This window comes from Schistocerca serialis, chromosome 2 (genome assembly GCF_023864345.2).
Source record: "Schistocerca serialis cubense isolate TAMUIC-IGC-003099 chromosome 2, iqSchSeri2.2, whole genome shotgun sequence".
NCBI lineage: Eukaryota > Metazoa > Arthropoda > Insecta > Orthoptera > Acrididae > Schistocerca > Schistocerca serialis.
Genome location: NC_064639.1, coordinates 1,052,687,368 through 1,052,714,137, shown reverse-complemented (window position 1 = coordinate 1,052,714,137; position 26,770 = coordinate 1,052,687,368). Strand labels below are relative to the sequence as shown.

The 26,770-nt window shown below is 40.9% G+C and overlaps 1 protein-coding gene across 1 annotated transcript in view; it reads left to right on the top strand.

Annotated features, from left to right (window-relative positions):
• The window catches only part of LOC126458500 (centrosomal protein of 78 kDa-like), a 94,774-nt gene extending 74,514 nt beyond the window's left edge, over positions 1-20,260 (top strand). Inside the window, 2 exon segments of the mRNA XM_050095594.1 lie at positions 13,094-13,367; positions 15,639-20,260. Of these exon segments, the coding sequence (XP_049951551.1) occupies positions 13,094-13,367; positions 15,639-15,653 (289 nt within the window). The 3' untranslated portion in view covers positions 15,654-20,260.
• Positions 20,261-26,770: the final 6,510 nt, after the last annotated feature.

Genomic DNA, 26,770 nt, shown 5'->3' with positions numbered 1-26,770 from the left:
TCATGTAACTTATTTACTTTTGAACAAAGGAAAATTCAAGGTGGAATGTCTTTTAATTGTGCCTGTCTGCAACTTAATGTGTCTTCTTTACAGTAAATAGCAATCTGTCTTTTCCTACAGTGTTGATATTCCAACTGGAGTTATCATTGTTTAATATTTATGTAAACATGGAATACTCCAGAATATGTAAATGTTGGAAACATAGATAGTTTTGAGAATCTTTCAGAAATGATAAACACTGCATTCTTGTTGGTGAAGTTGTTTGACCAAGCAACCACAGCACACTATCCACCAACCACTAATTGGTACTTCACAAGACATCCAGCACAGCTTGCAGTATTGCTCCCTCTCCTAAAGAAACAACAACTCCGTTTCAGAGATTCTCATTGCAGCTGACTATTGCAATCTGGATCTAAAATTTGTCAGGGATCGTCTGTATGGCAGCACTTGAGGATCCTTGTGTTATGGTTGCATTGTCACATCCTGTCCACAGTGATGAGCATCAAAAGTAGTCCCTCCCGTAGAAGATTTGCAGTCATCAAATGGGTAGTATGGCTTCACACAGAAGACATGGACAACCTCTTTGTGCTTTTGTTTTCTTGATGAAGGGGTCATAATTCTTGATTCCTTATGTGACACTCGACAAGCGAAGATACTGCCCAAGGTACCTCCTTAGTAATTTTTGCAGTAGTCTCACTTTCCGCACAAGTGTAAAAATCTTACCAAGTCTTGGGGGCTGCCTCTGATTGGCTGGTGCTATACACATAGCACTCTTGGTCATTCTCCTGGGTGTCCAGAATCCACATGCTAGCCAGCCGTATTCCTGCTCCTGTCCTAGTGATGTGGTGTTCCACATAGTCATGCTGAGTATAATTCAGTTGAAACAGAAATAGTGTATCCAATGTTGTTTTGGTTTCACAACCATCGGGCAAAAAGAAAGATGTCTTGCTTTGCTGTGTTGTAATAAAATGTCATGATTGGCAGTACTGTATCCTCATCTCTCTGTCTGACATCAATTGTGCATCGAGGGGATATCTGTCAATGAATTTTTAAAGCATTCTGTGATGCTATGTGTCTATGGGTGTTAGGCAGTTTTCATCATGTGGATGATGTCAAAATGTGGAATTACCCCTGACACTAGCCTCAACTGGAAAAGTTTTCTGTGGCCAGAAATCATCAGTTGGGGTGCTTCAATATAATGTCTTCTACCAGAAACTATGCAATCTGCAATTGGCACAACTTTGGCAACAGCATAGTGGGTGAGGTTGTTAGTACATTCTGTTATCCATTGATTCCTGTTTATTGGCCTTGGGAAACTCCCCAAGAGATTAACTCCAGTCTGGTTTAATGCTGCCACTGCTGCTGAAACTGGTAAATTGGTATCAAATGCCGTGGAGGTAGTTGCAACACGTGCTTCTGTCACTAGTTTTCCTTATAATGGTTTACATAGTGTCTAACAGATCAGCAGACACCTTCTCCAATGATACCTGCACCTGATTTTGTCTAGAGTTAGTACAAGTACCAGGTGACCAGATGTTGGAGGGTCATGAAAATACTACAAGATAGCTGGCTGTAGACTAGCTAGGATGATGAGCTATCATTTCTGTCCCATTGAGTCATAGTTCCTCTTACACAGTGTTCTCTTTAATAATTAAAACTGTCTGAGTACCCAGTGTTGCCTGGGTATGTATGCATTACAGTTGTATTATTGTATCTCCTCCTTCCCCCTCTCTCTTCCATCTCCTGTGCCCTCCCCTCAGTCTATCTCCTCCTGTCACTCTCTGTCCACTTCCACCACCCACCACTCTCTGTCTATTCTATTCTATTCTATCTCCTTCTGCCCCCTCTGTCTGTCCATCTGCTACTCCACTTTTTCTATGTCCATCTTGTTGTGCTCTAATGAAACTACTTTTGTCTGACCAATACTGTGGGTTCTTTGATTGCTATGGGAGAAAGCTCATCAAACTAGAACACATGAAATATTAGGTCACTTTAGTACATAAATGAATAAAAGATTTACTTAATTGTGACACAATTCTTTGCAAAGGATTGCTTGAGAATTTACAACTGTTGTTGACAATGAAAGCATCACTTGATGCACAGATTAACAAACTGTTCTCTTGCAGTAGAAAATGCTACATTTATGAAAGAACATTTCATCAGAAACTTTTAACTGTCACTGTCCTACACGATGTTGACAGCTATAGCTGAGGTCACAAACTGTACTGAGTTCTTACATGCCTGACTTCAACATGATGGCACTCGAGTGCTGTGAGGGGAGGCGTTGTCTTCAGGAGCACCTCCCATACGTCATTGCAGATAGCAGCAAGGCCTCACTTACATCTGTGGTATTGATACGCATAGCTGATTTTGTTGTGCCACTGCAATCTTTGGACAGTACCACACATCTGCTCCTCCATACTCTGTCTGTCCATCTACTCCTTCTCCTCTCTTGGCCTGTCTCCGCCTACTCCCTCTTTTCTTCCACCTCCTCCCCTTTCTCTCTGTCCACCTCCTCTTACCTTTCTCTGTCCATTTTCTCCTTCCTGCCTCTCTGTCCTTTTCTTCCTCCACCCTCATTCCCATCTTTTCCGTCCCATTTCTGTCCATCTCCTCCTCTTTCCATCTCGCCCTCCTCCTCCCCTTTCTCTCTCTGTTCATTGCCTCCTCTTCCCTTTGTATATTTCCCCTTGTCTTTGTCCGTCTCCTCCTCCATCTGTGTCCATGTCCTCCTTTCCCCTTTCTGACTGTCCAAGTCTTCCTCCTCCCTTCTCTCTCCATATTATCACCTCCATTCCAATAGCACATTGCTGGTTCTTAACCCCCCCCCCCCCCCCCCCCCACAGAATTTCTTTCCATATAGTATGTGTACCAAGTTTGGTTCGAATCGATACAGAAGTTTAGGAGGAGTTTTTTACCTGCAGCTTTGCCATGTACGCACATCAGATATATTTAATATATGTCACACATATTTGTACACATACTTCACTTTTATCTCTATCAAATTTTGCCCTGTAGTTTTGCTTCCACACAGGTCAATTTTTATGATGTCGTATCTCCTGAACCAGGTGTCGTACAATGATGTAATTTTGCAGGTACATTCAGCAACATATGTGGGTACTCTCTGCAAAATGTCATGAATACAATTAGTTGTAATGAAGTAATTAAAAGTCCTGCCTGATGCAGTTTTACTGCATGAGGGAGCGAAAATGTAGTAGGCAATAAACTTAATCCATTTCATCATTTTGTGGGTGTTGTTAGCGAGAAAATTCGTGAAGGTGTGAAATTATGTGTAAAGTATCTTGCAAGTCATTAAGTGCTCTCGTTCTTAAATACTGGGTGACTAGAGTCCAGGTAGTCACACATTATGGATCACGTTTTATAGATGATTCTTCCTTTTCACCCCATATCCACCTCATTGATAGCTATGTGTTCTTATCTTCACAGTGATTCTTTCCAGCAGTTGGCAATGCCTATATAAGACAACAAGTGTGTGGGGCAGTTGATTGATCAGTTACTGCTGCTACAATGACAGGTTATCAAGATTTAAGTGAGTTTGAACATGGTGTTATAGTTGGTGCTTGTGTGATGGGACACAGCATCTCCGAGGTAGCGATAAAATGGGGAATTTTCCTGTACAACCGTTTCATGAGTATACTTGAATATCAGGCATCCAGTAAAACATCAAATTTCTAACATCACTGCAGCTGGGGAAAGCTCCTGCAAGAACAGGGCCAATGATGACTGAAGAGAATCATTCAATATGACTGAAATGCAACCCTTCCACAAATTGCTGCAGATTTCAGTGCTTGGCCATCAACAAATGTCGGCATGAGAACCATTCAACAAAATGTCAACGATATGGGCTTTAGGAGCCAAAGGCCTACTCATGTACCATTGACGACTGCACGACACAAAGCTTTACACCTCACCTTGGCCCATCAACACTGAAATTGGACTGTGATGACTGTAGGGTTGCCACAAGTTCTAAAAATCGGGGAATATCAGGGAATTTCAAACATGTCAGGGAAATATCAGGGAAAAAATCTCATTTTAGTCTAAGTAGATGTAATGGCTTGTTTACTGAGATGTCATGCATCGTCAATGGCTGGGCACAGCTGAGTACGTGCGCCACTCTCCTACTCCCTCATTCCTACTGCTTCTCCCCTTCCTACCATTCCTCTCAGCTTGCAGTCAGTGCTGCCACCACTTCTTGCCGCTACACTAGCAGCTGCCGACCAGAGGCAGGGAGACATGATGAATGGTTTGTTTGGATCTGATTCTCAGATTGTTGACACAGTGTCTGGAGATGGCGGTCAAGTGACCAGAAGTTGTGTCTGGGTGATTTTGTGTGCTCTCGTTTTCTGACAAAGGCTATGGCTGAAAATTTATTTCTGAGAGTGTGATTGTATTTTCTACTTGCCTGTCTGCAGCTCATCAATCACCTTTACTGTGAATTGCTACCTATCCCCATTAGTATTGATTCCCAGAGTATTTGCACAAGTTATCTGTTCCGTGGATTGATCACTGCAGTTCTCATTTCATCAACATCGTGTCTGTGACACATGAATAGCTGGGCACACAAGTGGATTTCTGCAATGGGTCGAAACTGTAGGGTATTTCTGCTGGTATCTCGAACAGATCGGTCCTATCGATCTGAAGCCCATTGTTTACCACTTGTGTGCAGTCCCTGGCAATCGAATCTAGTCTCACCGATCTGCCCAGGCTGCGTCTGTCTGTGTGTGGTGTAATGTGGCAGATTTTCATCATTTATCCAAGGGCCCAGAACTGTGGTGCTCCTCAGCAGGCCAGAGGCCAAGGAGGTGGATTTCAGCAACTGCAACTGTCTTACCACAAGAACATTTTACAGTGCAGCGTTTTATAGACATTTTATTTATTGTAGTGTATTTTGGCACTTCAAAAGTATGGATGATAAGAAGAAAAAATTGCGGCAGTCGCTGGCAGTTTGTACGCTGTGTACTCATATATTTCTCGAAAGAAAAACCACACAGTACCTGCAAAATGACAGACCTAACACAGTGGGTAATAACCGACAATAATGAATGTAGTAGAACGAATACTTTATTGGCGCTCACTTATAGCATTGGTGTCACAAGTCTTCCCTGCCCTACACATCTCTTTCAAGAGGCCTACTTTTTTCCGAGGTTATTTCTGAAAACAGTGAAGGTATTTAAATCTACCTTGCGACTCCAAGGAAATGCGTATTTTTGTCATCAAATGTGTTTCGTTTTATTGAAATAAAATAACGACAGTGGTCTTAATGAAACACTTACACCATTTGGCTTGCTTTCTCCATCTAAAAACAGTTCATTACAAAACATGTTGATGTTAGCATTTAAGATTTTTGCTCACACAGGGGAGAAATACATAAGTCCTAACATATATTTGAGATCTCAAAATTTTTCAGGGAAAAATGCTAAAACTTGCCTGAAAATCAGGGAATTTCACTTGGGGAAACTTGTGGCAACCCTGGACTGTAAATTGTTGCCTGGACGAATGAGGTATAAATTCAAATTGTATCGAGAGGATGGATGTGTACAGTATGGAGACAACCTCATGAATCCATGGACCCTGCATGCCAGCAGGGGACTGTTCAAGCTGGTGGAGGCTCTGTAATTTTGTGGGGCACATGCAGTAGGAGTGATATGGGAATCCTGATATGTCTCAATATGACCCTGACAAGTGACACATACGTAAGCATCCTCACTGATCACCTGCGTCCATTGTGCATTCCCTTGGACTTGAGTAATTCCAGCAGTACAATGTGACACCGTGCACATCCAGAATTGCTACAAAGTGGCTCCAGGAACACTCTTCTGATTTCAAACTCTTCCACTGGCCACCAAACTCCCGAGACATGAAAGTTATTGAGCATATCTGGGATGCCTTGCAGTGTGCTGTTCATAAGAGATCTCCACTCCCTCGTACTCTTGTGGATTTTAAACAGCCCTGCAGGATTCGTGGTGTCAGTTTGCTCCAGCACTACTTCAGACATTAGTTGAGTTCAGGCCACGTCATGTTTCGACACTTCTGCATGGTCGCGGGGGCGCTACACAATATTAGGCAGGTGTACCAGTTTCTTTGGCTCTTCAGTGTATGTACCAAGTTTGATTGAAATCAATCTTGTTGTTTAGGAGGAGAAGTGGAATATATATATGTACATGTTTATAATATATTAGATTCACCTTTTTTTGGTTCATTCTCTGTGGTTTTAAGAAGTGCTGGATTTTTCTCTCTGTTCAGCGGCAGTGTCATTTCATGCACTGATGACAGAGGTTTTGTACAGGCTGTGTTGTCCATTCTTGTGTACAAGTGTGATATCATGCACCTGAAGTCTCAGAGCCCACGTTGCCAATCGACCCAATGGATCTTTCTGGCTAGTCAGTCAACATAGAGAATGATGGCCTGTCACAGAGGTAAATGGTCAGCCAAGTAAATACAGCATGAACTTGTTGATGGTCTGAACAATTGCAATACAGTCTTTCTCAGTTGTCCAAAATATGCTCGTAGATGGCTGGCGCATTAGATAGTCCAAATGGCATAACTTCGAACTCATAGAGGCTGTCAGGCATTATGAAGGCAGTCTTTCTCCCAGTCAGACTTGTCTGCCAGTAGCCACCTGCTTATCCAGAGTTGACAAATACTTTGCTCTTCTTGAACAGTCTATAGTGTCATCAATGTGTGGTGATGGGAAGACATTTTTGTGATTTGGTTCCATCACTGGTAGTCAAAGCAAAAATGCCATCCTTTTTCTTCACAAGCAGCACTGGAGAGAACCGAGGATCCTCCTGAATTGTGCAGTGTTCAGCTGTGAAACACTGTACGAAAAGTGGCTAGTTGGTTAATAATCCCTACTGTTGATATGGTGTTTTACTATTGACCACTTCATCTGACTTTTTTCCACTCTGAATATGAAAGCAAAAGGAAATTGGTGCAGAATGGCTAACACTTGCTGATGTTCCCCAGTCAGGCCAGATCCTATGGGCAGTTTGATAGTATGTTCCTCCCTTGCATTGTTGGTAGTGGCAGCAGAGCATGATTCTTCATTCATGTTGTTAAACTGTTTTTCCTGGACTGGTTTGGCTGTCACTGTGCACATACATTCAGGAGTGAGTTGTGGCTGTTCATGACAACTAGCGATCCAAAGTTCCCCTTATCACCTATAATCCTCTGCTCATCACTGGCATGTAAATTTCTTTTGTGGGCTTGAGTAACTTCTTGCAGCCAACAAAGCTTTGCAATGTAACTGAATATCTAGATTGATGGCTATACCTCTTCTTGTTAATGGCAGCAGAATAACAATGTTTGCTACAACAAAGAAGCATCCACAGCGGTCTGCTATGTGTGCTTGTCGAAATAGCTTCGTCAGTCTGGAGCTCTGATCTTCCACAGTCTGTGACTGCTTCTGATGCCTGCAAGAAGCCCAAGAATAACACCATGACTACATTTTGTTAAAATGGCAAAGTCAAAGAGCTGTGTCCTGTCGTGGATACTTATTCTTGCAATACCTGTTCCTGTCTGTGGGACATGTTTCCCATGTGCAACAGTACAATCACTTTCATATCATGGAACATAGTCTTCTTTAGCTGATGATGATAAGCATTCGACATTACAGGGAAAGAAGCCCCTGAATTAATTAGTGCCTGGATAAGATATCTATCAGTGATGACATCAATGAGATTTTCAAGTTCATTCATCGAGGATATTCATCTGTGTTTGTCGGGGTAGCTGAGTGGTCTGAGGCATCTTGTCACAGTCTGCGCAGCTTCCCCCGTCGGAGGTTTGAATCTTCCCTCGGGCATGGGCGTGTGTGTCGTCCTTTAAGTTAGTTTAAGTAGTGTGCAAGCTTAGGGACCGATGACCTCAGCAGTTTGGTCCCATAAGACCTTACCACCAGTTTCCAATTTCATCTGTGTTTGTCTCACCATCTTAGTTTTACTGAATTCAGTGGCTATGAAGCCAGCTTATATCTCTGTACTATGATTGGGAATGGCTGCAACAGGTTCATCAGTGACCTTGTCCAGGATAAAATTATGGGTTTCACCGCTCAGGTTGACTATAATTGTCTATAGTTGATTGGCAGGAATAGGACTGTTGTGATGGCCAACATCTTGTTGGGTAAAAGTTGTCAAACACTCACTGTCTTTCTTTGCACTCAGAGACAACATTTTCAGGGCATACAAGCATCCACAGCAGAAATAAACTAACGTATCGTCCTCCATGCTCAAAATGTCTGCCTTCTGTCGGGGGCTTTATACTTGGCAGAGGAGTTGATTGTAGCTCTGTTGGTTGGATACTAGGTTTTTGTTTGACAGTTGTGACGTAAGTCCATTATTCATGGCATGTTCAACTGGGGGCTGATATTGGTGCTAAAGATTGGTACACCCCTACTTCCTCAAGTACAAGGTCAACATTCCTGGCTACCTCTTGTGTACTTTTCCTGAGATTTCTGACTGCCATAAACCACTGTATCTCTTCCCATACTGTCTGGCTTACGACAAAAAGAAGATCATGGTTATCTGCCACAGCTGATGCATTTCCTTGATGTTCTGACACCATTTGATGACTTCTGCTGTGTTGTGACATCTTTCACAGGAAGAGATTGGTACATATATTGCATCAAACTGAGTGAAGTGGCACAATGATTAGCACGCTCAACTCGCATTCTCGAGGACAGCGGCTCAAATTCACAATTCTGTGATTTTCGTAAATCAATTCTGTGATTTTCCTAAATCACTCCAGACAATTGCCAGGATAATTGCTTTGAATGGACGTGGCCAATTTCCTTCCCCATCCGTGAAACAGTCTGAGCTTGTTGATAGGAGGTTAAATCTGAATCTTTCTTCCTTCCTTCTTCCTTTCATCAAATGTGAGATTTTGTTAGCTTCTCTCATATTGAAATTCTCAATGTTGCAAAGGGCTACAACATTCTGATTGTGTGACTGTCATTTCCCCTTGACACAAAGGCCTGTTCTTCAATTGCTCTTCTACTAAACAGACCTGCTGTAGATTGACACACAGTGTTTTATTCATTTCTGCTTAGAATTTGCCCCAGCATTTTAGCATCTCTTCATTGTTCTTGAACCGCTGCTGGGCTGTGCCATCCAAGTAAAAGTATACATTTTGTCACCTCACCTGTTGTATTTGGCAACTAAGTCAAATCCTTTCAGCATTTAATTGGGTCCTGACCTGCATCTCTGGAGAATACTGATGGATGCCTAATGCTGACTATCTGCTGGCTTGGTATTCACTGGTCTACTGAATATACAGACGCTATTGAATGACGCAGTGCTTGTGTTCTGGTTCTTGTTGATGTAGGCAACAGCTTTTATGTTGCCTAATGGCAGCTGTGATGATGTACATCTCTTGAAGTACTGCGCATCTCCACCAAACAGTGTCTTGTCATGTTGTTGTTGTGGTCTTCAGTCCTGAGACTGGTTTGATGCAGCTCTCCATGCTACCCTATCCTGTGCAAGCTTCTTCATCTCCCAGTACTTACTGCAACCTACATCCTTCTGAATCTGCTTAGTGTATTCATCTCTTGGTCTCCCTCCACGATTTTTACCCTCCACGCTGCCCTCCAATGCCAAATTTGTGATCCCTTGATGCCTCAGAACATGTCCTACTAACCGGTCCCTTCTTTTTGTCAAGTTGTGCCACAAACTCCTCTTCTCCCCAATTCTATTCAATACTTCATCATTAGTTATGTGATCTACCCATCTAGTATTCAGAATTCTTCTGTAGCACCTCATTTCGAAAGCTTCTATTCTCTTCTTGTCCAAACAATTTATAGTCCATGTGTCACTTCCATATATGGCTACACTCCATACAAATACTTTCAGAAACGACTTCCTGACACTTAAATCTATGCTCGATGTTAACAAATTTCTCTTCTTCAGAAATGCTTTCCTTGCCATTGCCAGTCTACATTTGATATCTTCTCTACTTCGACCATCGTCAGTTATTTTGCTCCCCAAATAGCAAAACTCATTTACTACTTTAAGTGTCTCATTTCCTGATCTAATTCCCTCAGCATCACCCGACTTAATTTGACTACATTCCATTATCCTCGTTTTGCTTTTGTTGATGTTTATCTTATATCCTCCCTTCAAGATACTATCCATTCCATTCAACTGCTCTTTCAAGCCCTTTGCTGTCTCTGACGGAATTACATTGTCATTGGCGAACCTCAAAGTTTTTATTTCTTCTTCATGGATTTTATACCTACTCCGAATTTTTCTTTTGTTTACTTCACTGCTTGCTCAATATACAGATTGAATAACATCGGGGAGAGGCTACAACCCTGTCTCACTCCCTTCCCAACCACTGCTTCCCTTTCATGCCCCTTGACTCTTATAACTGCCATTTGGTTTCTGTACAAATTGTAAATAGCCTTTGCTCCCTGTATTTTACCCCTGCCACCTTTAAAATTTGAAAGAGAGTATTCCAGCCAACATTGTCAAAAGCTTTCTCTAAGTCTACAAATGCTAGAAACGTTGGTTTGCCTTTCCTTAATCTTTCTTCTACGATAAGTTGTAAGGTCAGTATTGCCTCACGTGTTCCAATATTTCTACGGAATCCAAACTGATCTTCCCCAAGGTCGGCTTCTACCAGTTTTTCCATTCGCCTGTAAAGAATTCGTGTTAGTATTTTGCAGCTGTGACTTATTAAACTGATAGTTCGATAATTTTCACATCTGTCAACACCAACTTTCTTTGGGGTTTGAATTATTATATTCTTCTTGAAGTCTGAGGGTATTTTGCCTGTCTCTTACATCTTGCTCACCAGATGGTAAAGTTTTGTCAGGACTGGCTCTCCCAAGGCTGTCAGTAGTTGTAGTGGAATGTTGTCTACTCCCAGGGCCTTGTTTCGACTCAGGTCTTTCAGTGCTCTATCAAACTCTTCACGCAGTATCGTATCTCCCATTTCATCTTCATTTACATCCCCTTCCATTTCCATAATATTATCCTCAAGTACATCGCCCTTGTATAGACCCTCTATATACTCCTTCCGCCTTTCTGCTTTCCCTTCTTTGCTTAGAACTGGGTATCCATCTGAGCTCTTGATATTCATACAAGTGGTTCTCTTTTCTCCAAAGGTCTCTTTAATTTTCCTGTAGGCAGTATCTATCTTGTCCTCTGGCCATCCCTGCTTAGCCATTTTGCACTTCCTGTCAATCTCATGTTTGAGACGTTTGTATTCCTTTTTGCCTGCTTCATTTACCACATTTTTATATTTTCTCCTTTCATCAATTAAATTCAATATTTCTTCCGTTACCCAAGGATTTCTACTAGCCCTCATCTTTTTACCTACTTATATCCTTTGCTGCCTTCACTACTTCATCCCTCAGAGCTACCCATTCTTCTTCTACTGTATTTCTTTCGCCCATTCCTGACAATTGTTCCCTTATGCTCTCCCTGAAACTCTGTACAACCTCTGGTTCTTTCAGTTTATCCAGGTCCCATCTCCTTAAATTCCCACCTTTTTGCAGTTTCTTCAGTTTGAATCTATGGTTCATAACCAATAGATTGTGGTCAGAGTCCACATTTGCCCCTGGAAATGTCTTACAAATTAAAACCTGGTTCCTAAATCTCGGTCTTACCATTATATAATCTATCTGATACCTTCTAGTATCTCCAGGATTCTTCCATGTATACAACCTTCTTTCATGATTCTTGAACCAAGTGTTAGCTATGGTTAAGTTATGCTCTGTGCAAAACTCTACCAGGCGGCTTCCACTTTCATTTCTTAGCCCCAATCCATATTCACCTACTATGTTTCCTTCTCTCCCTTTTCCTAATCTCGAATTCCAGTCTCCCATGACTATTAAATTTTCGTCTCCCTTCACTACCTGAATAATTTCTTTTATCTCATCATACATTTCATCACTTTCTTCGTCATCTGCAGAGCTAGTTGGCATATAAACTTGTACTACTGTAGTAGGCGTGGGCTTCGTGTCTATCTTGGCCACAATTATGCGTTCACTATGCTGTTTGTAGTAGCTTACCTGCACTCCTATTTTTTTATTCATTATTAAACCTACTCCTGCATTACCCCTATTTGATTTTGTATTTATAACCCTGTATTCACCTGACCAAAAGTCTTGTTCCTCCTGCCACCGAACTTCACTAATTCCCACTGTATCTAACTTTAACCTATCCATTTCACTTTTTAAATTTTCTAACCTACCTGCCCAATTAAGGGATCTGACATTCCACACTCCGATCCGTAGAACGCCAGTTTTCTTTCTCCTGATAATGATGTCCTCTTGAGTAGTCCCCGTCCGGAGATCCGAATGGGGGGCTATTTTATCTCCGGAATATTTTACCCAAGAGGATGCCATCATCATTTAACATACAGTATAGCTGCATGCCCTTGGGAAAAATTGCGGCTGTAGTTTCCCCTTGCTTTCAGCCGTTCGCAGTACCAGCACAGCAAGGCCGTTTTGGTTAGTGTTACGAGGCCAGATCATACAATCATCCAGACTGTTGCCCCTGCAACTACTGAAAAGGCTGCTGCCCCTTTTCAGGAACCACATATTTGTCTGGCCTCTCAACAGATACCCCTCCGTTGTGGTTGCACCTACGGTACGGCTATCTGTATCGCTGAGGCACGCAAGCCTCCCCACCAACGGCAAGGTCCATGGTTCATGGGGGGCGGGGGGGTCTTGTCATAACTCAATCAGTTCCAAATCTGAAAGGAGGATCATCAGTACATACCTACCTCTGGAAGCATGTTTTAGAGACATCAGTATACAGCCAGACCAGAAATGAACTCCTGGGCAGAGAGTATTGCTATTTATACAAACCTAGATCTTATGTTACAAACATATGACATATCAAGAACCTTCCAAAACTGATAAATACTAAATGACAAATATTTGCAGGTGGTCAGATTGTAACTGATGATTCACAGCACAACAACCAGCTATGCTAACCACCACTTTACAAGGCACGCAGCACGGCTCACAGTAATATTATGTAATATTTATACCTGATTTACAATAATCGACAGTTTGGCACTGAAAACATTTTTTAAAGTTTATGAATATTAAAGAATTACTTTGTTGCAGCTGTGGATCATCTTACTTACCGCACCAGTTGAATGTAGAACTGAAGGAACATATGAACCGTGAGACAAAAATTCAGGAACTAACTGAAGAGCTTAATAAGATGCACTTGGAAATAAAAAAAGTTAAAGAGGAAAGAGACAGATATAAAAAGGAACTGCAGGAAATGAAAGCTGACTATAACAACTATATTCTACTGAATGTTGACACTGTTCATGCTATTAATGAAGCTTTTGACAAGCTCACAACTTATTTGAAACGTGGGAGAAACGGAGAGGTAAGTATTCTTTTGAGAAGTAGAACTCACACCCAATGCTTTAAGAAATCTTTCACTCTTCATCCTCCTCAAATATGAAAAGTTCATTTTTGAAAGAATTGTGATTATCAGTAAGTTATCATATTTAATTGTTGCCTGTTTCTAATTACTAATATAATATGACAAAGTCCTCAAAACCTTCACAATGTGGCTGTATAGATGTACAGTGTGTAAACTTTTAGATGGCAGACCTCTCCCTAGTCCTGAACCGGTAGAAGTCAGTAAACGTCGGGAGGCTTTGGTAGGCACGCAGCTTCGACTGCTGTCAACATTACGTAGCTGACTGTGTTTTACAAGGTAGCCATTGTCGTCTGCTTCGTTATTGTTTTGCGCTCTACTGTTCTGCGTGTTTTTATTGTGCAGTTGTGCTAAACATTATCAAAATGAGTGAAGAGGCATTTGCTGGCCCATCTCGGGAGTCGCCAACAACCCCTACTGGTAGGCCTACGGTTAGATTGATTTAAAATTTTGGCACAACGTTTTTTAGGAATACACCCGTGGTTTTATATACTTTTTTTTTAACACGTTTGTGAAATGTGTTGCAAATAGTGTTAGTAGTTAAGAAATAATAGAACAAAACGTCATGCCTGACGCGGCACTTTTTCGCGCATCTTGATGTTTACCACGTCGTATCTCCTGAATTATATGTCGTAAAGAGACATAAATTTGCAGGCGCATTTACTGATATATGTGGATACTGTATACGAAATGTGTTGCGATTAGAGTTAATAGTGACGAAATAATACAGGGTGATTCAAAAAGAATACCACAACTTTAGGAATTTAAAACTCTGCAACGACAAAAGGCAGAGCTAAGCACTATCTGTCGGCGAATTAAGGGAGCTATCTGTCGGCGAATTAAGGGAGCTATAAAGTTTCATTTAGTTGTACATTTGTTCGCTTGAGGCACTGTTGACTAGGCGTCAGCGTCAGTTGATGCTAAGATGGCGACCGCTCAACAGAAAGCTTTTTGTGTTATTGAGTACGGCAGAAGTGAATCGACGACAGTTCTTCAGCGTGCATTTCGAACGAAGTATGGTGTTAAACCTTCTGATAGGTGGTGTATTAAACGTTGGTATAAACAGTTTACAGAGAATGGGTGTTTGTGCAAAGGGAAAAGTTCTGGACGGCCGAGAACGAGTGATGAAAATGTAGCACGCATCCAGCAAGCATTTGTTCGCAGCCCAGGAAAATCGACTCGCAGAGCTAGCAGAGAGCTGCAAATTCCACAATCAACTGTATGGAGAGTCCTACGAAAAAGGTTAGTTATGAAACCTGAACGTCAACTACTCGAGGCGATGGATCGGCCGCCAGGCAGCCCGTGACAGAGCACTTCATCACTGGCCTCCAAGAAGTCCTGATCTTACCCCCTGCGATTTTTTCTTATGGGGGTATGTTAAGGATATGGTGTTTCGGCCACCTCTCCCAGCCACCACTGATGATTTGAAACGAGAAATAACAGCAGCTATCCAAACTGTTACGCCTGATATGCTACAGAGAGCGTGGAACGAGTTGGAGTATCGGGTTGATATTGCTCGTGTGTCTGGAGGGGGCCGTATTGAACATCTCTGAACTTGTTTTTGAGTGAAAAAAAACCTTTTTAAATACTCTTTGTAATGATGTGTAACAGAAGGTTATATTATGTTTCTTTCATTAAATACACATTTTTAAAGATGTGGTATTCTTTTTGAATCACCCTGTACATTAAAATGTCATGCCTACTGCGGCAGATCTACGGTATGTACTGAGAGAATGCAGTAAGCGACAACCTTTTTTTCCTTTCATTATTTTGTGGGGGGTGTCAGCAAGAAAAATTTTCGTAAAGGCATGAAATTGTATGTAACGTTTGTTGCTTGTCGCTAATGTTTATATTAATGTACATGACGATTTCAGTTTCGTTTACGAACAACATTTAAAGCGAGTTTTACTTCCAAGCCTTTCGTCTTCTTTCGTGTAAGCATGACGCGCAATTTGTAGTGCCAGCACTGCAACTGGTAGGCGTGCCTTGTCGTCCCCCCCTCCCCCCCCCCCCCTTTCCCAACAGCTCCTCTCCCCTCGCCAGCCAATGCTTGCTTCCTCCTCTCCCCGCACTCCCCTCACAACTCTGCCGTCTTACAATTATCACACTGTACTTGTGTTCTAAAATAAATTGTTATGAAGGTAAATAAGGTTCTAGTTTGCTTCTGATTTAATGAAGAAAATTTTGTAAGTAATTCCAAGTATTTCTACACAGAATGAAAACACGTGAATAAAACCAGGAGGGGAATACAGAAAAACATTAGTGGTGGAAAATGTTAAGAAGATAATAAAGAAGAGATGTGAAAAATGATTTACTGATGTATAAAAGTACGAAATACTAATTGGTAAGAGAAGAGGCAAATAATTGTAGAAAAAGAACAGAACACTAATTGTGGAAATTTTGATACTGTTCTAATTAGACATACATTTATATGCATACTAATTAAGAATTGTTTACTGCACTGGACTCGCATTCGGGAGGACAACGGTTCAATCCCACATCCGGCCATCCTGATTTAGGTTTTCCATGATTTCCCTAAATCGCACCAGGCAAATGCCAGGATGGTTCCTTTGAAAGGGCATGGCCGGCTTCCTTCCCCATCCCTCCCTAATCCGATGAGATCCATGACCTCGCTGTCTCGTCTCCTCCACCAAACAATCCAATCCAATTGTTTGCTGTAATATTGCACCATTTTTATGTTTGTTTCAACTGTTCAGCTTATGTCTTTCTTGCTTCATAAGAAAGGTAGTAATCAGTAATTGTAATTTTCTTCATTTTCACTCACACAGAACATCCATACTTTTCATTTACCATTCTTTTTTTGTTGCTGACTAAAATGTACTTTGGTGTCACATACGTACGAGCTAAATGCAAGTGTAATGTATCCAATAATTAGTTCAGCTTACTGCTTTGTAGAGAATTAAAAATTAATGCAGAGGCTGATACAAAATTGTTTGTTCATAAGGTATATTCCTTTTCATTTTTTATAATTTTCTAGTATTTTATACACGTAAGTCCTCATGTGTCAACTTCTTAAGCTAGATTTACTTGTATGAATACCTGACATTGTGCTGTCTTTCACTGGAAGTGCTGTATCTGCGGTAGCAGAGATAAAACATGAATGATATTCATCAATCTGTTTTTATTGGGAAAAACCAATAAACAAGAACATTCTTGATGTCGACAAAGTAGTTGAAATTACAATCGAAGCAAAAAACAAAATATGGATCCCACATCGGATCTTGTAACAGAAGAGTAACAAAATAAAACATTTTCCTCACATCAGATGAATTCACAATTGCAAATAAGGACTACCATCAGCTGTAGAAAGGAATGACAACAATGAAAATCTGTGCTGGACCAGTACTCGAACACAGATATCCCTGCTTATTGCGAGTTATCACTTTGCTGTTTGGCTATCCATGCACGACTCATGGCCAGACCTAAAATTCCACATGTCTTCAACCATGCGTATCCTTTGGACATACATGCATGTCTATAGGAACTTTGTATCATAATCAGAATAACATAGGCATTGCAATATCGTATTTATCTCCCGATACCAGGTAAGCAACTTTCAAATACAAAGTCTGACCTGTACAGGAACATACATAATGGATGTACAAATACAGGTTGTAGATGCATGGTTGATGACATGTGGAAGTTTAGGTCTGGCCATGAGTTGTACACAGATAGATAAGTGGTAAGCAGGAAATCTAGGTTTGACTCCCAGCCCGACACAGATTTTCATTGTCGTCATTCCATTCTACAGCTGATGGCAGTCCTTATTCACAATTGTGAATTCATTTGACGTGTTTTGTAATGGCTGTGGATGCCACAGTGCAGAACTTTGCAGTGTAATCCAAATAACACCGGCACTGCAATATCATATTTTCCTCACAAGTCTCTCACTCAAGTAGGTCCACCTAAGGAAAGATGGAAACAAAACTACTAGAGATTGGTTGGCACAGCATTGTCACAAAGCTGTCCAGGGAGGTCAGACCATCACCACATGACACTCTGGAGTCACAATCTGAAGCTACCACTCCTGATGATCCGGGACTGCCAGCAGATGAGGTGCATGAATGTTGCGACCAGGATAACAGATCCCTACAAGTCCAGGTGGCATATCAAATTGCCTTCCGGCCAGAGGTGTACCTGCTTATAAGGCCGGTTGGTGGATGGATCTTCTGGGACTATTTTTGATCACGTGAGTGGCATATGAAAATAGTCCACTTGTTGATTACGACCTCTGGCGTTGATGTTGATCCGCGGTGCTCAGGTCGTGGACCCTGGCGGCCGTTGGCTGAGTCACGAAACTGTGTTTTCAACTCCGGCAGCAGTCTCGGTCATATTGTAAACATCTGCTTTGGTTTCACTTGCTGTGATGAAGGCATCAGCATCTCTGTTCTGTCATGCTGGATGCCAGTGTCAGGGCAGCTGTGATGGACACTTCAGGAAGATTTAGCAGATTCTCTAATTCTCCCTTTACCTGAAATCAAAATTGTGTGCAGACTTCCACCTTCTCTTTCACACAGTTACCTATACTGAAAGAGAAAATTCTTGTCTTTCATGATAAGATTACTGTCAATTCTTATGCTACTGAATTGCACAGATAGTTAGAGAATGACAGACTTTGTCATGCAGCAGAACATGGTTCCAAAATGTAACATCTATGACAGTTTTAAACTCTGCACATGTTATTGCTGTTGTTGTTGTTGTTGTTGTTGTGGTCTTCAGTCCAAAGACTGGTTTGATGTGGCTCTCCATGCTACTCAATCCTTTGCAAGCCTCCTCATCTCTGAATAAGTACTGCAACCCCCACCCATCTCAGTCTGCTTACTGAATTCATCTCTTGGTCTCTCTCTACAACCTTTATCCCCCACACTTTCGTACAGTACAAAATTGGTGATCCCTTAATGTATCAGGATGTGTGCTATGAACCGATCCCTTCTTCTTCTTCTTCTTCTTCTTCTTCTTCTTCTTCCATGTTTCACTTCCATACATGGCTACATTCCATACAAATACTTTCAGAAAAGGCTTCCTGACCTCAAATCTGCATGCAATGTTAACCTTCAGAAACACTTTTCTTGTCATTGCCAGTCTACATTTTATATCCTCTCTACTTCAACCATCATCAGTTATTTTGCTGCCCAAGTAGCAAAACTCATCTACTACTTTATCTCATTTCCTAATCTAATTCCCTCCCCATCACCTTATTTAATTCAACTACATTCCATCATCCTTGTTTTGCTTTTGTTGGTGTTCACCTTGTATCCTCCTTTCAAGACATTGTCCATTCCGTTCAGTAATGTTCACACCTGTCGGCAATTGCTTTCTTTGGAATTGGAATTATTATATTCTTCATGAAGTCTGATGGTATTTTGCCTGCCTCATACATCTCGCACACCAGATGGAACAGTTTTGTAATGGCTGGTTCTTCCAAGGCTGTCAGTAATTCTGATGGAATGTCGTCTATTCCCAGTGCCTTGTACCTGATAGAGGCTTAAATCTGCTGTAGTTGGAGAGGTTCTGTGAAGTTTTGGAGCTGAAGAAACATTAGACTGAAGCCAGACTGCAGATATTTAGCTTGCAATAATTTTCCACAAAGATCTATGTGTTGCGCATGCTAATTCTTAAAATCTGAAATAGTAATGGAAAGTTGTAGTGGAATGTAAACAATTTAAAGAGTAAATGTAATAACTTGAATAGTAGAGGCAATGAGTTGACAAATGACAAAACTGAGAACTGAATTGTTTTTCGCATATCCACTTACTTACATGCATGCCCCCCCCCCCCCACACACACACACACACAAAACTATACGAGCTGTACGAGTACATTGTGCTGGCTGAGTAAGCACTCCAGGTATGCAGCTAGTTGAGTCTTGTTTACATACATTTTAATGACTAGCACCTTTACTATTCAAAGTCATTACCTTTACTTCTTAAATTGTTTATATCTAATTGGAGGAAAAACCACTACTTGACAAAAGAGGTGATGGAAAAAAACTGCCATCTTTCAATTTTTATTATCTTAAGACTGAGTATTACTCCATCTGAATCAGTTTACTAAGTGTTCATTTGGCTGTTTTGAGATGGGTGAGCCAGTGAATGGAGGAAGCATCCCCATATGATAGGGTTGAGAGAGTTGGTTGCAGTAAGAAGCACTTTCTTCATGTAGCACTGCCCTCACAGTAATAGCAGTTATGTTTTGTTTCTTCATACCAACCATTTAACCTGCAGACATAATTAACATTCGTAAGTTTCAGCGACAGTGCTTCTGTTAATAGAAGCTGTAGGAGATCTCTTTAATAGACCAGGAACTATTGCATTACTCATTTACACACAAAATGTTCATAATGCACCTCAATCAAATGAAATACAGTTTTAAATAATGGCATTGTAGCTGAATATGTGCTGTCCTTTTATCACAGAGCAGAGACTGAAGGCTCTTACATTTTATTGAAAGTCTTTGAATTTCTGTTATTTCAGTATTAGGAAGTATACAGACTAAGATAAAGTGCACTGTTATTAATGACTCTCACATTAACATCAAGTTTTCCTTTCAATTCATGGAAGGATATGCTATGGAATAAATATTTCTCATGCCATCTGTAGAATTTGGTTTTGTATTGTCATTCAGAAAGTGTGAGCCAAAATATTCTGTGTGTTTGTACTCCATAGTCATCAATTTTTATATCAAATTACAAAATTCTGTGCTGGCTGCAAATATCAACATTGTAACAAAATTAGCAACAAAATTATGTTTTAAAATTTGTAGAAAAAATCCCACAAAAAATGGTGCAATGTATAAGTCTAAGGAGATTATGGAATACAAACAGAATAGAAGAAATAAAATTTCATTAAAAAAAAAGTTTGTGCTTATTATTTTGTACACCTTGGAAAATAAATATTTTCCAGGGCAGGCTTTGTTTTGATAATGTGCCTTGTCAAACAGGGCATAATAATCAGAATTTCTATGAAACTGTATTGGCTTGAAAGCAAACAAAAACTATTTTCAATATGATTAATTTCCAGGAAATGCAGCAATATGACTTTCTTTTGCTATAAAAAGAGATAGAGCTTGAAAGCTAGTGAATATTCAGTTACATGTGAGTATGTGTGCCGCACATCAGTCCACTGTAGGTGAATGGTTGGTTTTAATTTATTTTATATCTTGTTCCAGCCAGGAATTTCCATTATTGTTCTACACACGAGGGGCGGGGCGGGGGGGGGGGGGGGGGGGGGCAAATATTAATATTCGTATATTGTTTGAATTTAAAAAATCAGCCCTGCAAAATGGTGACATGCAAAGTGATGTATCTTCCAAATTTTCTCAGGTGAAAATTTTTTGTACAACTATTTTTGTTCTGTGTAGCAGAAAATGTGACAAGGGAAATGCAAAGGCTCATCGAGATATAGTAGGGGTCAGTGAAGTGAACTAAATATAGTAGGGGTCAGTGAAGTGAAGTGGAAAGAAGACGAGGATTTTGGTTAGATGACTATAGGGTAATATCAACAGCAGCAGAAAATGGCATAACAGGAATAGGATTCGTTATCAATAGGAAGGTAGGGCAGAGAGTATGTTACTGTGAACAGTTCAGTGACAGGGTTGTTCTTATCAGAATCGACAGCAAACCAACACTGGCAACGATAGTTCAGGTATACATGCTGATGTCACAAGCTGAAGATGAAGAGATAGAGAAAGTGTATAAGGATATTGAAAGGGCAATACAGTATGTAAAGAGGGATGAAAATCTAATAGTCATGGGAGACTGGAATGCAGTTGTAGGGGAAGGAGCAGAAGAAAGGGTCACAGAAGAATATGGGCTTGCAACAAGGAATGAGAGAGGAGAAAGACTAATTGAGTTCTGTAACAACTTTCAGCTAGTACTAGTGAATACCCTGTTCAAGAATCACAAGAGGAGAGGGTATACTTGTAGAAGGCCAGGTGATACAGAAAGATTTCAGTTAAATTACATCATGGTCAGACAGAGATTCCAAAATCAGATACAGGATTGCAAGGCGTATCCAGGAGCAGATATAGACACTGATCACAATATAGTAGTGATGAAGAATAGACTGACATTAGTCAGAAAGAATCAATATGCAAAGAAGTGGGATACAGAAGTACTAAGGAATGACGAGATACGCTTGAAATTCTCTAAGGCTATAGATACAGCAATAAGGAATAGCTCAGGAGGCAGTACAGTTGAAGAGGAATGGGCACCTCTAAAAAGTGCCATCACAGAAGTTGGAAAGGAAAAAATAGGTACAAAGAAGTTAACCGCAAAGAAACCATGGGTAACAGAAGAAATGCTTCAGTTGATTGATGAAAGAAGGAAGTACAAAAATGTTCTGGGAAACTGACGAATACAGAAATGCAAGTCTCTGATGAATGAAATAAATAGGAAGTGCAGGGAAGCTAAGACAAAATGGCTGCAGGAAAAATGTGAAGACATCAAAAAAGAAATTATTGTCGGAAGGACAGACTCAGCACACAGGAAAGTCAAAACAACCTTCAGTGACATTAAAAGCAAGGGTGGTAACATTAAGAGTGGATAGGTGGAAAGAATACATTGAAAGCCTCTATCGGGGGGAAGATTTGTCTGATGTGATAGAAGAAGAAACAGGAGTCGATCTAAAGGAGATGACCCAATATTAGAATCAGAATTTAAAAGGGCTTTGGAGGACTTAAGATCAAATAAGCAGAAGGGATAGATAATGTTTCATCGGAATTTCAAAAATCATTGGAGGAAGTGGCAACAAAACAACTATTCACGTTGGTGCGTAGAATGTATGAATCTGGCAACGTACCATCTGACTTTCGCAAAAGCATCATCCACACAATTCCGAAGATGGCAAGAGCTGACAAGTGCGAGAATTATCGCACAATCAGCTTAACAGCTCATGCATCCAAGTTGCTTACAAGAATAACATACAGAAGAATGGGAAAAAAATTGAGGATGCGCTAGATGATGATGATCAGTTTGGCTTTAGGAAAAGTAAAGGCATGAGAGAGGCACTACTGATATTGCATTTAATAATGGAAGAAAGACAAAAGAAAAATCATGACATGTTCATAGGATTTGTCGACCTGGAAGAAGCTTTCAACGATGTAAAATGGTACAATATGTTTAAAATTCTGAAAAAAGTTGGAGTAAACTACAGGGAGAGTTGGGTCATATACAATATGTATAACAGCCAAGAGGGCATAATAAGAGTGGACGATCAAAAATGAAGTGCTCGTATTAAAAAGGGTGTAAGACAAAGATGTAGCCTTTTGAACCTACTGTTCAATCTGTACATCAAGGAAGCAATGATGGAAATAAAAGAAAGGTTCAGGAGTGGAATTAAAATACAAGGTGAAAGGATATCAATGATAAGATTCACTGATGACGTTGCTATATTGAGTGAAAGTGAAGAAGAATTACATGATCTTCTGAACGGAACGAACAGTCTAATGAGTACACAGTATGTATTGAGAGTAAAATGAAGAAAGAAAAAGTAGTAGAAATGAAAACAGCGAGGAACTTAACATCAGGATTGACGGTCACGAAGTAGATGAAGTTAAGGAATTCTGCTATCTAGGCAGTAAAATAACTAATGACACACAGAGCAAGGAGGACATCAAAAGCAGACTAGCTACAGCAAAGAAGGCATTCCTGGCCAAGAGAAGTCTACTAATATCGAATATCGGCCTTAATTTGAGAAAGAAATTTCTGAGAATGGACGTCTGGAGTATGGTATTGTATGGTAGTGAAACATGGACTGTGGGAAAACTGGAACAGAAGAGAATCGAAGCATTTGAGATGTGGTGCTACAGACAAATGTTGAAAATTAGGTGGACTGATAAGGTAAGGAATGAGGAGGTTCTACGCAGAATCGGAGAGGAAAGGAATATGTGAAAAACATTAATAAGGAGAAGGGACAGGATGGTAGGACATCTGTTAAGACATGAGTGAATGAATTCCACAGTACTAGAGGGAGCTGTAGAGGGCAAAAACTGTAGAGGAAGACAGAGATTGGAATACCTCCAGCAAATAATTGAGGACGTAGGTTGCAAGTGCTACTCTGAGATGAAGAGGTTAGCACAGGAGAGGAATTCCTGGCAGGCCGCATCAAACCACTCAGAAGACTGATGACCCAAAAAAAAAAAGGGGGGGGGGGGGAGAATTTATTCTGCCTAGACTTTTATTTGTAATATTATGAAAACGATAGGTTGATATTCGCCATAAAAATGACACAATGACTTGCTGCAGACAGGTGCAACAACAAGACTGTTACTCATCGAACTTTTGACCAAACCTTTCTTAAGAAAAGAAAAGAAACACACACAAAGATTCAACAAGCAAGAACTCCTTACACTTACATCATTGCTCTCTCCGGCCACTGCGGCCAAAATGCAATGGTTTCATATCCAGTGGAAGCAGAAATCTGGACTGAAGCGGGAAATGGGGAGGGATAGCAGGGTACAGGTGGAGGTGAGGAATCAGTGCTGCCTAATGGAGCATTGCAGGTAATAGAAGTGGCTAGACAATGCTGCCTGGCATGATGTTGGGAGGCTGGGGAGGAGAGGGGAATGGGGAGTGGAAAGGAGAGCAGAACATAGGGGTTTTGGTAGAGAGCAGAGCACAATAAGGGTGGCAGAAAATAATTTTGAGGCGTTGACTGGACAGAGGGGGCAGAAACTGTTGGTTTGTGTTGGGGCATGTGGGGGGCAGTAGGTTACCTTAGGTTGAGGTCAGAATGATTTCGGCAGAGATATATTGTAAGGATAACAGCCATCTGTGCAGTTCTGAGAAGCTGGTGGTGGAATGGTTGTGAAGCACCTGCGTTGTGAAGCAGCCATTGAAATCAAGCATGTTAAGTTCAACTACATGTTGTGCCACAAGATAGTGCTCTTGCCCACAGCTTGACAGTGGCCATTCCCCTGGTAGCTGGTTGGTAGTCATACCAGTAAAAAAGCTGTACAATAATTGCAAAGAGCTGGTATATAATGTAGCTGCTTTTGCAGGTGGCCCAGCCTCTGGTGGGGTAAGATAAGCCTGTGACAGGGCTGCACTAGGAAGTGCTGGCTGGGTGGATCGATTGGGTAGGTCTTGCACCTGGGTCTTCCACAGGAATATGATCCCTGTGGCAAGCAATTGGAATTGAGAGTGGCACAAGGGTGGAGTAGGATGTGTGTGTGTGTGGGGGGGGGGGGGGGGGGGGGGGCTGGCTGATGGAATACACCATTTTAGGAGGGGTTGGAAGGATCTTCGGTAGGATGTCCCTTATTTCAGGGATGTTGTTCCAGTCTGGGCTGATATTGGGTAACGAAGAAGGTGCTCCTTTGTAGCTGGTTCTTGTGGGGGGGGGGGGGGGTGTTTGGATTGTGTGTATATGGCACAGGAAATTGGTTTCTAGATTAAGTCTAGGGGATAATGCCTCTCTGTGATGGCTTTTGTGAAACCTTGAGCGTACTGGGCAAGGGAATTTTTGTCACTGCAGATATCACATCCCTGGGTGGCAAGGCTGTATGGGAGGGATTTTTTGGTGTGGAAGGTACTGTTGGTTGTGGGATTAATGTGGACAGAGGTGTGAATGAAATCATCAGAGGAGGAGGTCAATGCCAAGGAAGGTGGCACACTGGATTCAGGACGAGGTGAAGCACATGAGAGAGAAAGTGTTAAGGCCCTGAGTCCACATCATAAAGAGATTGTCAATACATCTGAACCAGATCAGGGATTTGGGCCTTTGGGAGGCTAGAAAGGTTTCCTGTAGATGGCCCATAAACAGGTTGGCATGGGAGGGTGCCTTGCAAGTGCCCATGGCTGTGCCGTGGATTTATTTGTATACCTTTCCTTCAAAGGAGAAGTGGTTGTGCATTAGAATAAAGCTCATAACATTTATGTGGTATGAGATAGTGGGTTTAGAGTCTGAAGGACGTTGGGAGAGATAGTGTTCAATAGCGCCAAGACCATGGTCATTGAGGGTTCTGGTGTGTAGGGAAGCAGTGTCAACAGTGATAAGTAGGAACCCAGGAGGTAAGGGGGTGGGGATCGTGGAGAGTTGGTGAAGAAGTTGTTGTATATTTGACTTGGGATGCTAGGTCTTGGGCAACTGTTTGTAGGTAATGGTCAATGAGCGCTTAAATTCTTTCAGTGGGAGCACAATAACCTGCTACGAAGCGTGTCTAAGATTGTTGGCAAAGCATACAAAATAAAATAAAATGGTATTTTCTTCAATATTTTGAACATGGCTGTGCTTCAGTAATGGTTACATATCATCAAATAAATGAAAAGCAGCCAACCACTTGCAATAAAATGTGGTTTTATTCAACCTTTGACCATAGTTTCGATAGATGTAAACCCATCTGCTTCAGAAATGCGTGTAACCTGAAGGCAATGTAATAGCAAAACTACAAACCTGGAAACATACGTGTCAAAATTACTTGTCGGCAGAGACAAGATACCAACAAAGGGGTGAGAATATCACACATATCATAAAACATAACCAAAAGAATAAAACTCACACTTCAAATTTCAATACAGAAAAACATCAAATAGTGAAGCAATCTGACATTTGTCCAATGATGATTGTATTCATTACTAATTATGCTGGCCCCTATGATCAGGGCTTATTAAGTAAGAATAGTTAAAATCCAGAAATAAAATGAATCAAATAAAATATCAAGGCATGTTAAGAGTTGCACACTGACTGACAGAAAACGGAGAGCTTGAACACCAGGAAAACATGGCGGGTGACATATGATCCATTACCAATGTACACATGCTGTTCAGCATAAATAACCAATAAGTGGAAATATGTTCACACGGGGAGAACAGTGAGAAATAATGGCCTTATAATACCACAAGTACATTATTCTATGGACAGTAATAAAGTTAATGCATGAACATGCAGTGATAAACATACATCATGATGATGAAAGGAGATTAGTGCATGGGACATCACTTACTGTAAAACATTAAGAAATGAGAGTGGGTAAGATCAATGTCTTCATGAATATAAAAGGGGGGAAACAAAAACAATGCACAAATAATGTATATTAGAATTTTGAGGAATGTGCAACTCACAAAGGCTGTTGGCAACCCTATGAAGATTTTATGCACGGTGTATGTTTGATGACTTAAAAAATTCCTTGCAAGCAAAATGCAGCTTGTCATTCAGTAAATTTTCGTCCATGAGCTCTAGAGATTTAAAGATCTCTAGTTCTTCCCAAAGATCTAACTTGTGACCTATGACTTCCCTGCATAAAATAACTGTCTCTTCGAATTTTTTGGGGTGTGGTTAGCAACAATTAAGTGTTCAGCAAACATAAAATTATGTTTATTCACTCCT